The following is a 15,563-nucleotide window of genomic DNA, read 5'->3' on the forward strand; positions in this document are numbered from 1 at the left end:
TTTATCTGCCTCTCGTTCTTCCTCTCCTTTTATTTCCCATGCCCTGCATCCTGTACAATTAGATGCACACTTTGTTTTCTTTCCTAACAATTTCTACTCCGTGACCTGATTTCTACTTCTTAAATGAGCCCTTCTCTCCCTCGGCCTCTCTCTCTTTTTGCTGCACTCCTAATCTCTTTATCTTTATTTCACTTTCTATTTTTTCCCAGCCCCCTCCTGTTCTCTTGTTCTCTCTTGATCTGTGTTTTTAATAGAGGGAACTGGCAGATTGCTGTGCCATCTGCTGATTGGGAGTCATTTTAATGGAACAATAAGCCCCCCACCAATTTTTCTTTATGCTTTCTATTTTTTACTGTGACTCCTTTCATCCCTCGCTCTTGCTCCATCCTATGTGATTGTGTGCTGCAGTCAACTGATTTAGTGACTAGCTGTGAATACTAATAGCCCCGTGGTTCTGCTGCAGCAGCAGAACATTTTTCTATATGCATAATAATATGTATTTGTGTGTACTTTTTTTCTGGAGTGAGTGGATTTACGCAGGTTTTTTTCACCACCTGAGACAGACTGATGCAGAAAAATGTAGTCAGATATTTGCAGTCATACATATATCACCTCCGCTTCCTCTCATACCATCCTAATTCACCCCACCCTCCTTATCCCACCTCCACCCATCAAAGCAGCACCGCAGTGCCGCTGGCCCCGCCTCGCCTCCCTCTGCAGGATGTCCATGTTTTTCTGACCTACATTTCATCGATGCCTCTCAGCATCTCAATTTAAGACAAATGCTTTGGTTTTTTTCATTGTTTTTATTTTTACCCCACCTATGTATATGCCTCATTAAATTAAATTAAGTGCAGCAGTGCCTTTGCTCAATGATGGGAGTGTCATGACAGCATCCAGCTCTTGGTGCATGGAATGAAAATCAAGTCGCGATGATGTGTTATCTAATGATGACAAGATATTTTCTTGTCAAAGATAATTAATCTTGTCAAGCACCAAATGCACACAGCTTTTTAAGTAATTTAATGGTTTTGATTTGTCTCTGTGAGATGATGAAGTCTTTGCTGTGCTAGTTTTAGAGGAAACCTTTATGTTGGTGATTGGAAACGACTGAAGGAGCTTTGAATGAGTCCCTCTTCAAATTAATCCTTAATTATGTTGTACTGGACTCTGGTGCAGTGACTCAGTGCATCGTCTGTCAGAAACACAGAGACACTTTCATGTTCATGCCAAGTTTCTTCTGATTGGCTGGTTCTTGTAAACAGCAGGTTTGAACATTAGTTGTGGGCTTCTCCTGTGTTCATGGCGAGAGCTGACATCATGGAGAGCCAAGACTATAAAGCATGATTCACAAATATTTGACCATGGTTACGATGACCGTCCACCACTGAAATAGTATACATGCCCCAAACTGCTGACTCTAAGTCATTGATTACAACGTAAAATGTTCATTTCATGTAATCTGGTCAAAAGACATTTTCTTGAATGGGACACATTCAGTTTATATCAAGCTGATTTCTTTAACAATTTTTTTTAAAGAAATTAATTAATAAAAATCTAATCCAATACACGTGCTTCTTTTAAATGTGACTCAGGCTGAAAAAGTGTGTGTTTGTGTGTGTACGTGTGTGTGAGCGTGCAAAGTAAAGGTAGAAAGCCAATTATCACCTTTGATAAGTGCAGAAACAGGAGCATCTGTTAAGACACCAACACAATACTCACGGTTCAGTCCCACATCGTGGTAGGTGAGGATAGCGGGCTTGTTTCCCTTGGGCGCCCCTCGGATCACCACATGCAGCATCCCATAAGGGGTCTCAACATCATGTTCCTGTGAAATACACAAAAACAGACATTTACCTGGTGGTTCGCACATAGTCGCCAAACAACTCCTTCGAGGGTGAACAGATGTCCTCATTAATCCGTTATCGCAAGAGTTTCCCTTTGTGCGCCAGCACACATTAAACACTCATAATTTCACCTGCTTTTTGTTGAACTTGCTCTTTTCTCATTAACAGCCAGTTCACACTACGCTCCTCATTAATCTTCCATGACAGAGGCAAGTGCAGTGATAATTAGTGGATAATCCTACAGATGATCTATTGGGCGTTAATTTACTTAGAAGGTCGTGTTTTAAATAATTCAACAGTCAGTGGCTTTCAAGGTCTAGAGTCCAGACTCTGATGGAATATTTTAAAAAGCAGGAATATGAAATATGAAAACAATTTCAGTATCAGTGGCTAACTACTGTTTAGAAATTGCAAAAACAACTAAAATAATTCAGCTGCAAATTGTGTGGAGACTTTCAGTAAAAGTCATGACAGCCTTTGGACTGACTGACAAACTGTCATCCAGTCTTACACCAGTGGGAGACACCATGTGTGGTTCTTGTGAGTTTGAGGCTCCAACTCTGAAAACAGCTCAACGGTCTCTAAACTGGAAGCTGTCACTTCTGATGAGGGTTAAGCTAATCTTCATAACCTTTGTATACCTTTGGTAACACTTTAAAATAAAACCACTGCTAATACAGAAACAGAAACTGATGCTTAAAAAGAGTAAATGCTGATATTTTTTTCTATATGTTTATTTTATTTTGGCAGAAAACAATGTTTAAAAAATAAACTGTCAAACTCTCTGTTTCACATTCAGAATAAGAAACATGACAGATGAATATTAGCGATCCATATCTGTGATTTGGGCTGATCTATGTTAGCTTTATTGTTTGCATTTATATTTTTGTTGGAATGTTGATATGTTTACCTCGAGGGAAAAATAATATGTCATATAAATAAACGTCTTGAGCCGATGCTGATGTATATCTGCGCATCCCGACTTACATCGAAATAATGCAGAATCTACTAGAGATGCTCTTTTATTATTGTTGTTATTAATAATAAACAATAATCGTTATTTGTATGCAAAAAGACTCGCACGAATGCTTAGTATAAAATCCTTGGCAATTTAAAAGCTCCAAATATGCAAATATGGAAAAAAAAATCATATTTCAGAGAATATGAGTCCTGTGTTTTTTACCGATATGACATCATCAAATAACTTATGTGTGCAAATGTGTCGAGTTATGACCCACATTTTGTCAGCATCTGCTGACCACAAAAAGCCAAACTCAAAATGGAGGAAGGAAATATGAGAAACCATCAACTGCGCAACTGACACACACACACACACACACACACACACACACACACACACAGCAGAGTGATGCTTTGGGATTATTATGCCAGACTCAGGCGGTAAACTGCACTGAAGCCTTTATTGATGCTGCTCCCACTCTGGTCTATATTTTCCACTCTGAAGCAAACACACGCTGACAGGCTGTCATTATTGTCCTCCCCTCAGCATCCATTCACACCTTAAACTGTTCAGATGCAGAGAAACAACTGCCTTAAATTCTCTGTCAGCCTGCTGCTGCCAATCTGCAGCATCTCCGACGCCCTGCCTGCTTCTTCTAAAATAACACACAATCATTGTGGAGTTATTTAAATAACTCCCAAATGACTCACAGCGCAGAAATACAGCAGTGCCACGGATGCAGCCAAGTGACAAAATTCCACATAATCCTCTCTTCTAGCAGCAAATAGTCATGCAGCCAACAGCTAGGAGTTAATCCGGCCAGATTATCTCTCTATTATTTCAGCGTTAACATCAGTGTTATCTGCAATCAGCATTCTAATTTGAGGCAGTTACTGCATCAGAGGCTTTGTTTGCAGTCTGTTGTAGTGACATTACACAGACACATGAGCTCCTCAGATAATTGCGATATCTTTAAGAGAGAATCCAAGCTTCCAACAATAACCGTCTGTGCAGCAACATGACAAAAGCGAATTATGTTATTTCGTTTGTATTACAAAACTAGGTGAACAGAAAGAGAAGGCTACCTAGCCTGACCTGTCTCCCCAATGTGATGTTTGTGTATTGTATGTACGGTCGGCAAGGTCTGTCATCTCGGTTGTGGGCAAAAGACCTGCAACTGACAAATAAAGGCTATCTCATCTCATCATCTCATCCCAAGTATGCACCAACCTTACTCGTCTGCTTCAAGGTTGCATAAATGACACTGCAGAAGGATTAACACTTGCCCCACACGCCCTCGTCTGCAGAGGTATGCGCATCAGAGCATTGCACAGAATCTGTGTTAGTGCGCTTAAGTGTGTCAGTGGGCCAGAGTCAGAGCAGCCCATCAACTGACACTGACGCTGCAGTTTCAGCTGAATACAAAACAGCAGCACACAGCAGTACACAGAAAACATGCTGCTTTTATCTCCTGCAGTAACACCTGCGCTCTATATGATTCAGAATAAACAGAAGCATCACAAAATGAACTGGCAAAGAGCAGGAAAAGCAGTGTTTGTGGTGTTGATGACACTCAGGATTGGTCCTGATCAGTCACTCACCCCGTCCCAACACTCAGGCATGGCTCCCTCTCAAGTCTACGCTCAGCTGATGAAGAAGAAGAGGAGGGTGCAGACAGGCAAGCGAGCAGCCAGACCTCTCCTGTGTTACGGGACTAGGTCCTGGTAAGGGTGGTCTGCAGGACGAAGGGTTGGCTAGTGGATGCTGCAGAGTCTTTGTCTGCTTTGCTGCGCTCCCAGCCACGCTCTTAAACAAGGAGCTGGAGCCGCCCTCCCCACTCCCACTCTCTCTCTCTGACATTCTGCAGGCACCCGAGGCAGGCCGGAGACGATTGGCTCACCGTGCTGCCTCCCCTCCCCTGGATTGGTCCGCTGGCCTGTCAGTCTTCTGTGGCTCTCGCATCAGCACCACTGCTGTACTTTTGATCTTGTTTTGCTTTGCTGTTTTTCTCAGCAACCAGTTACCTTTGAGCCTTTTCCTCTTCATGAATTATAGAAAACGTTTTGTTAAAAGCCTTTACTGTGTGCCAGACTGGACATGGCATTTAATGTGGTAATGAGATTGATTATTATGCAGTTAAAGGATATCATAAAAAGCCAAAAGGAGAAAACTGAGCTTTTGACTCACAGAGATTACTTGTACCTGATTGAGCTGAGTATAGCTGAGTATGTGAGACTTTGCTCATGTTTAATCTGAGCTTCAGACACCAACCTTTGGGGCAAGCAACAAGCAAAACTCAGTGTATGTTTGCATTCCTGGAAGTTAAGTACCAGCGAGGAGCATTTAACTAGACAGAGGTTTACAGCAAAGGAGTCACGTGGGCCAAAGAATGAGTGGTGAGTGAGCCACATGAAGCCAAAGAGGTCAGACATTTAGGTACTGACAGGTATTGAACTGGTAAAGACAATGTACACAGAGTACAGCGAGCAATCAGTGGCAACACCTCAGCGTGTGTTGCAGATGATATACATCAGCAGGATAAAGTAGCATAGCACAAAAAAGCAACATGATGGGAATAGATAAGAAAATTAAAGTATCCCAAGGGAGGGTGCCACATACAAAGCTTGCTTAACATCTAAAAGACTGTAAGACGTCCTCACTCAAAGCTGGCAGCAAAAAGTAAGTTTTCCCTCCACCTTCATTTCTCTGGTCAACAACAACATTTTTCTGTGGGGGTCAAGCAAGACTCGCCATCACTATCAGACACCGTGCAGCTACAGTAGGAGAAATATTTATTTAATGCCCTGCTGAATTTGTAAGCTTGCTCACCACTAAGAAATAAAGAGACTCTGATTTTCGTGGTCATTGCATTTTGCTATAGAAAATCTGTGGAGGCAGCTGAAGCTTCAAGTTGGCAAGCGGCAGCCAAGGAACGAGACGTGTGCGGACCTGGTGGCTGCTGTGCTCGCCAACAAGGGTTTCTTCACCAAGTACTAAGTCATGTTTTCCTTGGGGATCAAATACTCATTTAATTGTAAACAAATCAGTTTATAGCTTTTATTTGATGTGCTTTTCTGGAGTTTTGGTTGATATTCTATCTCTGCCAATTAAATTGAAACTACAATAAAAAATTATTTGTAAGTGAGCAAATTTACAAATTCAGCAGAGAACAAAATAATTGTTTTCCTCACTTTATGATGGGGCATACAGCTGGGACACGGTGATGATCTGAGGGCAGAGACATAGGCCTGGGTTGTTTTTAAGCACAATAAATTAAGGTACACTGAGTTTAAACTCAATGCACAACAGTATTGATACTGTAATCGTGTGCTTGTGTATCATAAAACTCAGCTACAATAATACAGCCATCTGCCCAGCATGGTGTGGCAGATTTGGGTCATGGACAAAGACTCTGAGGGTGTCCTGTGCTGTCTGGCCCTGGGACACTGTCAGCAGAATATTTGGATCCTGCGAGCTGCAGTTTTAGGTCTCTGTGGATGAAGTGTGGTGTCCTGCTGTGAGAGCTTGCCGGAGCTCAGAGTAGCTTTTGTCATAGATGGAATCGTGCATGCTCAGCAACATTGCTGAAGTACGTGTGGTACGTGTTGAAGTCACATCCACATGAATGTCAGTACCTGATGTTTCCCTGCAGGGTATTGCTCTGTAACAGGATAGTTGGTGTTATCAGTCTTCATCTTTAATGAATAATACTGTGTACAGTTGCTGTATTTCTCCATTTTGAGGGAAGCATGCTAAGGTGGAGAGAGCGAGGGATACGTGCATGTTCTCATGGCTGGGATGGTGTCTGAGTGACTATCGAGCTGGCTGCAGGCCCTCCCCCTCTTCTCTCTGCGCTCTCATTTAGCAGCTCTGCATTTAGTCCTGTCTCTCAGTTCTCCCTCTTTCCTCTCCCTTTCTGCCTTCCTTTCTTTCCCACTCTATCCCCCTTTCCTGTTGAGAGAGCGCTCGACATGCTGACTTAGTAACTGTAAACACCACTCTTTGCTTTCCCATCCTTTCTCTTTTACTTTGTCCCCCCTTTCCCTTCCCGCTGGAGATTAACTCTCTCCCTGCTGAGTCTGCATCATGCTGTCTGCGTTAAACATACAGTCTCTGCCATCAAGCTTTCGAGGAGCAGCGATGGGAAAATCAACGTAGAAACGGCTTCAAATGCAGGAATGAAATACAATATGTTGCTCATTAAATGTCAAACATTTTTATCTCAGCAGCAATTCGTAGGCCCACGCAGGCACAACTATTCTGATTCCTCCCGTCTTTTTTCAGGTCATAATTTAAATTTGGTGCTGATCTATAATCATCTGAATGTCTATGAGCATTTCTACCAAAAATTTCGCAATAAACTGACGTTTTCACATCATGTGATGAATGTAAATTTTAACCCAGTCAGTTCTTATACGCCTATATTAGGTCTACATTCAATCAGTCTGCCAGCTTTAGAGGAAAAGAAAAATATTTTTTTTAATACAAAACATATAAATCATGATGTTTTTGTACACTTACTTTTAGTACCTCGACCTAACCAAAGAGTGAGTGAACATGAAAAAAGCCTCAAAGGGAACAGAAAGAAAATGTTACCAACTGGGATTAAACCTCAGTCCTCTGGAAGAAAATGTTCCTTTTACCAACAGCTAGAAGAATTTTTATGATGCAATCTTTTATTTGTAAAGAGAACAACAGCTTATTCACAGCCCGATAGACCAAAATAACGTTTTGAAATTTCCGTCCCTTTAATACGAGCAGCTTTACTGTGTGACTACAGACGCAGTGTCCACTGTCAGTTTGTGTGCAAAAATAAAAATGGCACATTGTGATTTCACAGCAGCCTACGCACTGTAATTGTTTCTTGGACAAAAAGGAGTAGATGCCCGCTGATATTTTGTTTACTATTAAAACCATAATCTGCATTTGTACATAAATTACAGTCATTTAAATCCCAGTGACTCTTCCCTACAATTCTAAAGTCTGCTTTTGGCACATTTCAGGAATCTCTCATCCAGCAAAGCTTTGTTCGATACTCTGATCAAACCAACTGCACATTTTCACAAATTCAGCTGAGATTTTTTTAGCTCGTCGTCCATCTCCAAACACCTTACGATCGTAAAATTTGAACTGTTGATGAAGAGATGGTGTTTATTTATGGCTGTAGATTCCTGGGTTACAGCTGATCACTGGTTATATTAAAATACAGTAGCTCAAACAGCTGCAAAACCTATTTCCCCAGCACGGAGATGCTGAATTCTATAAGGCAAAGCCACAAATATGTGTCTCTGAGTCTTCTATCAAAAGTTACAGCTAACTCTAAGGATTCAGTAATACTAGCTGTACCTCTTCACATGTTCACTCTGAAACTGGAGAAACAGAGTTCAAATGTTTGCTGCGTATAAACAGAATGAAGCAACATTATTTTATTTCACTCGGATATTAGATGCTTTAAACTGTTTTGGGCATTTGCAGTGAAGGGATAGTGGATATATTGGAGAGTGAATACAGAGCTGCCAGGCAGGAGGAAAAGAGGAAGATGACAGATAAGATTGATAAATGTAGTGAGAAGCAGAGGGTTGGTGAGACAGTCCTGTCCCCTAAAGGGAGCAGCACAAAGAACAAGAAGAGGCGTAAGAAGTTCTGAACATCTGTATATTTTGTCTTTTGTGAAACCGTGCACAGTTATCGCTTGAGAAAAAAAGATCTCACTGCGACAGCCTGTTTAAATAAAGGTTTTAAGCTCCTTTTACTCAGGGAATAATTAACTAAGCTTATTTAAAACAACATGTGTATTAGCAGTGTTTCTGCAGTCAGAGCTGTGGATGTGAAAGACTTGGGGTTTTGTAATTAGAGTCAGCCCATCAGCTGCCACTATGTGCCTCCATTACATTAATGACCGCTGTAATTAAACAATATAATGCAGATCGTTTGCATTATGCAAACAAATCGCAAAGGGATGCAAAACTACTACAAAAAAACCCACAAAAAGACACCCAACAACAGCACAAAAGCAGCCATAAAACGACTTTAAACAGTTAAGTCGTGAACCCACAAGGATCCAACCAGACCACAAAAACACTAAACCACAAAACGAGATGCCAAAGAACCTCAACAAGTTTTTCTGGCCCACATCTACTGCGTGTAGTGGGTCGAGGCCTTTCCTGGCTCGCTCTACTTCGGGGCTTTCCTTTTGATCTTAGATGCTGAATTCTGTCACTCATATTTTTGTTGAAGTCAAACTGTTTTATAACAAACTGTAAAGTCCTTTAAAAACCAGAATTAAAAAAATCATTTTCATCTTTACAGCACACACATGTTCATACAGTCCAGTATCAATGCTGATGTTTTAAAAATAATGACGTACTTTGTGTCACCACTAGAAAGCTGTGTGAGAGCTCCTTTATCAGTTGAGCAATCAAGATGGATCATGGAGGAAGTAGTAAAAACTTTCCCTACCCTACCCATCATACACAGACTTTCACAGAAATCGCACATCACGTGGAAAAGAATGACTTTTATAAGTGAGGCAGAAACCTTTAAAATGCAGCGTTATCATCTGAAGCATCAGGTGGAAGTGTAAAGCAGACGTGTTCTGTGAAACGTCTGACGCTCAGCACACGTTTGATTAAAATAAACCAGCAGAGGTGAAGTGTGAAGCTCCACTCAAGGCTTATCCACCAGATTATGTAACAGTTCATGAAGGTTTATTCAGGTGTTATTAGCTAATTAGCTGGGTCAAGTTAAAAATCATGGCCCAGCAACTCATAGTCAAGTTGATGACAAAGTCGTTTTTGCTGTGAAAAGCCCTCGTTGTGAGTTTGTTTTATTGATTTATTGTTGGCTCTGTTGTAATTCTAGCTTTTGCTTCCCTCCTGTGTTTTAATGTGTATTCTCTGAGTCTCAATGGGACTACATGTATAAATAAAAGTTTAATTAAATGTTCCGGGAATGATAATACTTCAAATGTGATGCAGGTCATAAAATGTGCAAATTTAGATAACAGCAGTTATTCTATATGTTGCAAATAAAAGACATTTGTTTACTTGATGTTTGTGACACTGTGATGCCTCTTTATGGTCAGCTCTGTGTTCTATGTACCAAGTAGCCAAAATGTAACTTATATATTCAAGGCCACATTTTAAGAGCTAAACTACTCAGCTAAACCAAGTCAGCACCAATGACACAAATATTTAAGAGCAAAGGTTGCACAAGGAAGCAGGCTGAGTTGAAGGAGGATAAGATATTCTTTGCTGATCCCCATATGGAAACTCATTTACTGAATTAGGAGCAATTAGCAGCCATCACAAGGTGTCAGGGGACCAACTCCAACCTGCAAGCCTTGGTCCAGGGAGAATTAATCAGTGCCAGTATAAAGAGAACACACACAGAAGGGTCCCACTCTGGCCTGCATTCAAACCTAGTGCTAACTACTGAGCTATTGCACTGGCCATAAGGACAGAGAGGGTTAGCTTGAAAAGTTTTACAAGCAGCAGTGTGTTTGAGTGTGGATTTACAGTACTTAGCAGGATTAGGAGAAAAAAATCAGTCCAAGCAAGAAGCACACTACATCGCCAGATGTAGCTTCTAAGTAGTTCCAATACTGCTCAATATACATTTGATTTTTTTCAATATTTAGCAATATATTGGTGCCAGTGTCCAGAAGGCACTTCCATACTTCATTGTCATCTCCCTCTTGAAGGGATCATTTGATTCAGGCAGGCATCACTGTTTACCCAAGTAAGCTGACACAAAGTAATAACAAAGAAAGATGAAAAGGCCACAAAACACGTGATAAAAAAGGTAACGGAGAGAGAAAGTCGAGCTTCCTCTCTCACACATCTACTCATACCTTCCAGTCACCTGGTGGCATCAGCTGTTCACAGCTATCCTGCAGAGAGAGACAAGCAGACATAACAGACAGAGAGAGAGAGAAAGAATTAAAACTGGAAGAAGAAGTAGTCTGAAGTCACACACAGAAATATTCCTCACACATGCACTGTTGGAACTGAAGAGCAGCACAGACTGTGCACTGTAGGTCCAAACCACAGACACACAACAACACAGTTTCCCAGAGGCGCGTCAGCAGTACAGCACACAAAATGCACTGTACTGTCTGTGACTTTTACAGTCATTATGGTAATTTCTGTGACTCTAAATATACATGTGTTTTTACACAACAGTCCGAATGGATTCAACAGAGGGCAAGACAGCCTGAAGCTGCAAATCAGCACAGTGTTTAACTCCTCTCTGCAGTCACCTGTTTCTGCATTCATCTGGTTATTGCTTAATAACTTCTTGATAGATAGAATTATTATATCATTAAAACTGTATGCGGAAATAACTGAATTAATCTTCAAGAACTGTGTAAAATTACAGAACCGGATAAAACCACAGCTTTGATTTCGTGGTTATCGTGCTTCTTCTTTATGAATGTACCACTTTGGATGCCCAATTTGATATTTTACATACAACTTAAATGTTTCTTATTGAGAAAGAAAAAGGGAAACAATAAACTGAAGACGCCTGCGTCCACACACACAGGACAGTGCTGCAGAGAGCAGTAAAAATCTGCAAAATCTGAAATGCAGGCTTTCTTTCCAGCACTGACTATTTTTCATTTTGATTCCTGAGCCACAGTATAGTTGATACAATGCAATACTAGATAAATACTGATAAAAAAGTGTTCTTACTTTACATCTAGTTAATAGTTTGCAGTCTATCAAACGTCTGTGTGTGCGGTTAGTGCTGTAATGTGCATTCCCATTCAACAAAGATGATTTATTAAAGCGCATGTGGGAAACTGGGAACAAATCCGCAGTAAGAAAAGAAAAAGTGATGGAGAATGGTGATTTTTTTTTTAAAAAAGAAGTAAACAGCCAGATCCCCTTGACAGGAGCCACTTCAGCAGCGTGTGCAGCTGTAACGCTGAGGTAAATGATCGAGGCATAAAAATAACACTTTTGTCGTCTGGCCTCAGCGGTGAAATGAGTCACGTCCTCTGGGCCAGTCTGACACCTTCACTGCCAAAAATAAAAAAAATCAAATCAAATTCAGAGACTGATTGATGACAAGCTGGTTTGAGTCAACGTGACAGCTGTGACAGTCAAAGCGTTCCAGCTCTGCCAGACAAATTATTAATCAGACAGTCGATATTTTTTAATCTTGCACGAGGGGCTCACTTTTTAGGGAACCTGGTCTCGACTGACAGTTGAAAGGATGGGCTCACCTTTTCTAAAGTCTTAAAACAACGCTCACACGTGTACTGAGACACGGTTTGAGATTTCAATCAAGTGACTCTCATCCAGAGTAAAATTTCATTTAAAAAAGTACTTGCTGCTGAAGTTATGCTAACACATGTACAGGTTTAAGTCAGCAATACAAAATATTAAGCAGAATATAATATTAATATCCATTAAAAAAATCATCCCAGGATATGATGCTACTTTTTAAAAAAAACAAACACTTTTGATATTAAAGTGATATTTTTTATATTCCTGATGGCAACAAGTTAAAATGACATTTCAAGCTCAAAAAATGGCGAGTATCATAAAACATACTGTTAATAGTATGTTAATTAACATTATGTTAATGGTAGAAAACTTTAAAATGCTATTATGATGGTATACAAACTAATTAAATTAAGTAAATATGTCCATAAAAACAGACATTATTTTTTGATATTACAGTGAAACCACCATTTTAATGGACAACCCAACAACTACTGATCCTGCTCCATAAAAGTAACATAAGAAAATCGATCTTTTTGGTGTTTCTTGGGGTCTGGGCCATAGAGGCAGCAACCTAAGCAGAGATTGTCCCACCCTCAGCCCTCAGCATGTGTTAGGTCTGCCCCGGGATCTCCTCCCATCCCTAAACACCTCACCAAGGAAGCATCCAGGTGGGGTCCTAGTCATGTCTGACCTACCTCCAGTGGCAGCGTCCAATCTAGAGACATACATATTAACTGGAAAGCACGCTATATCAGAAAGGGAATACCTATTTAAATGTACATTTTTAGCCATTTATTAAGGAATTTTTACATTTTTAAATTTCATAATGATGTAATTAGTATCACACACGTGCACAGTTTTAAATACAGGCAGACACTTGATTTATGTCCCACAGTATCCCACAGTTCATCACGTTTCGGTGCTCAGCTAAACTGATGTTTGTTTTAAGACATAAATAAACACAGTGAGCCCATCGTTTGAGAGCAGATGTATTTATAAAAAGTTTTTTTCTTTTCTGTCATAAATAAATGCATCCTAAGGTGTAATAAAATAACACATGATTAGGAGTAACATTGAAAAGGATTTTGTTGCCATTTGTCATGACAACGGTGACTTCACCCATCCTAACCTGTGTTATTTTGGAATGTATCACTTATTCTTGCTCTGCTGCTTTTGGAAAGCTTAAAGCAGAGCAGGAACATCTGGAAATCCGGTAAAAAAAAAAAAAAAGTGAGTGCATGCACATGAGGTTAGACACCAATCAGAACATCACACAGATGGTCTTCACACTGCTTCGTTGTTAAACATGCACAGTTTGAGTCTTAGGTCGTGAGTTTATATGAGGGATTCTGGAAACATTTCTGAAAGAAAATATGACAACATTAAAAATGGAATCTGCACATATGCATAGTCAAAAGGAAAAGTGCTGGAATAAGGGATGATAGAAGTTTAAGTAATTAGCAATGAATACTGAAAAAAAGGAAAGGAGTGGCACTCAGAGTCAGATCAGGGACACACCTAAAAAGAAAGAAAGATGTCACTAAAAACAGCAGGAGCTGAAGCTGCCCAGCAGAACAGAATGAGCTAACTGTGTGGTTGTTAGAGAAGGTGAAGGTGTGAGGGTGACACAGAAACGTAAAGGGCAACTTCAGTCCCCGCAGATTTCATGCATTGTTCTCAGATGGAAAATGTTAGCGATGATAGTACGGTGGTCGGACCAGCAGGTGGCACTCTTCTCTTTCTTATTACTCCCATCCCCAGCAGAGTAGGGGGTGTGCTGCATCTCAGTTCAGGGAAAAGGAAGATCACAAACACACTGCTCATGGAAACCAATAGGGATGAACTCTTAGAGATGGTGTAAGGCTTCCTGTACTGCAGGTGATCCCCACAGACTGTGTACTCTGTAAGGCTGCATAGTGACGCTGTTGTGGAGATGTTGTGGTTCTTTGCCGGCATCTCTGACTCGCTGTCAGTAGCTGGTTTAGTGAATGTTTGCCTTAATTTTTAGGGGTTTTCTTTTCTTCCCCGCCAGATATTTTTGTTGAAATGCAGGACTACGTATAATTAATCAGGTAGAGAAAGATCTGAGGAATGATGTGATAAAGTCTGATCTTAGAACGGAGAGGGGAAACAATGTTGTCATTGAGGCAACAAGTATAAAGCAGCATAAATAATACTCTACAAGATAGTAGGCCTAGTCACAGGTTTGTGTGTTGCAATGCTGCTCAAGTGGTTTTATAGATTATATATAAGAGTAAGATATGGGGATTTTATTGTGAAAGTATTTGACGTATAAAGGAAAATATGCACTGCAAACCAAACATGTTTCTTCTGCAGCTGTTAACACATTTAAAATATTTAACATTTAAGAATAAAACACTGAAAAATAAAATTGGAAGTCTAAAAAATTACATTTGATCAGAGTTAAAGGCTAATTTGCTAAGCTGTGGTAGTTTCCAGGTCGGTTGTTTTTTTGACACATTTTTTACTTTTTTCTTGTAATATGATTATATTGATATATGATATAATATTTTTATGTGATATAACAAACTACGTATGGTAACAAAGCTTCAGATTTATTGTTTATTCATTTGGTGAAAGAGAAAAAACTGATGCTCGGTCATTGGACCTAGTTTTTGTTTGTTTATAGAGTTTGACTCTGAATCTGACAAGAAGTTTACAATGTGTCACTACAACTGTCATGCTAGCTACTGTCATGCTAATACTGATACTAAATGCTACATTCTTCTATAGTGACAATGACAATTTGCTGATGACACCCATTTATATCTCTCTTTCAAACCTGATTCCTCCCTCCCACCTTCTTCCCTTACAGAATGTCTATCCGAGTTAAAATCCTGGTTTAGCTCTAATTTTCTAAAGCTCAATGAGGATAAAACTGAGATCCTCCTTATTGGCACCAAATCCAACCTTTTGAAGGCGAACCATTTCTCACTCACCATCGATAACTCCACAGTTTTCCCTTCTCCTCAGGTTAAGAGCCTTGGTGTCATCCTAGACAGTACACTTTCTTATAAATCACACATCAATAACCTCACCCGTTCTGCCTACTTCCATCTAAGTAACATTAACAGATTGCTTCCTTCTCTTTCCACCCAGTCTACGTCCATTCTTGTCCACAGTCTCGTTACCTCCTGTATTGACTACTGCAATTCTCTTTTGCATGGTCTCCCCCAAAAATCCCTCCATAAGCTTCAACTGGTTCAGAACTCTGCTGCTCGCATTATCACCAGAACCCCTCCTACCAGCACATCACCTGTTCTTCAGGAGCGTCACTGGCTCCCTGTGAAATTCCGGATAATTTTCAAACTTCTTCTGCTCACCTTCAAGGCCATTCATAACCTCGCTCCTCCTTACCTTTCTGACCTGTTCACCACCACCTGTTCTGCCCGTTCACTTTGTTCTTCTTCTTCTATCCAGTTTACTGTACCTTCCTTCCGCCTCACCACCATGGGAAGCAGAGCTTTCAGCTGCTCTGCTCCCAGGCTGTGGAACTCTCTG

The 15,563-nt window shown here is 40.4% G+C and overlaps 1 protein-coding gene across 7 annotated transcripts in view; it reads right to left on the minus strand.

Moving 5' to 3' along the window:
- ndrg4 (NDRG family member 4) overlaps positions 1–15,563 on the minus strand; it is a 63,378-nt gene that overhangs the window by 14,793 nt on the left and 33,022 nt on the right. For 5 of the 7 annotated variants that reach the window (XM_040046914.1, XM_040046912.1, XM_040046913.1 and 2 more), the window contains 2 exons: positions 10,661–10,699; positions 1,723–1,828 (listed from right to left, as the gene is read on the minus strand). In XM_040046914.1, the coding sequence (XP_039902848.1) occupies positions 1,723–1,828; positions 10,661–10,699 (145 nt within the window). The other 2 variants (XM_040046915.1, XM_040046916.1) reach the window with 2 other exon arrangements.

The sequence above is a fragment of the Simochromis diagramma genome, unplaced genomic scaffold (genome assembly GCF_900408965.1).
Source record: "Simochromis diagramma unplaced genomic scaffold, fSimDia1.1 OVJJ01000106.1, whole genome shotgun sequence".
Taxonomy (NCBI): domain Eukaryota; kingdom Metazoa; phylum Chordata; class Actinopteri; order Cichliformes; family Cichlidae; genus Simochromis; species Simochromis diagramma.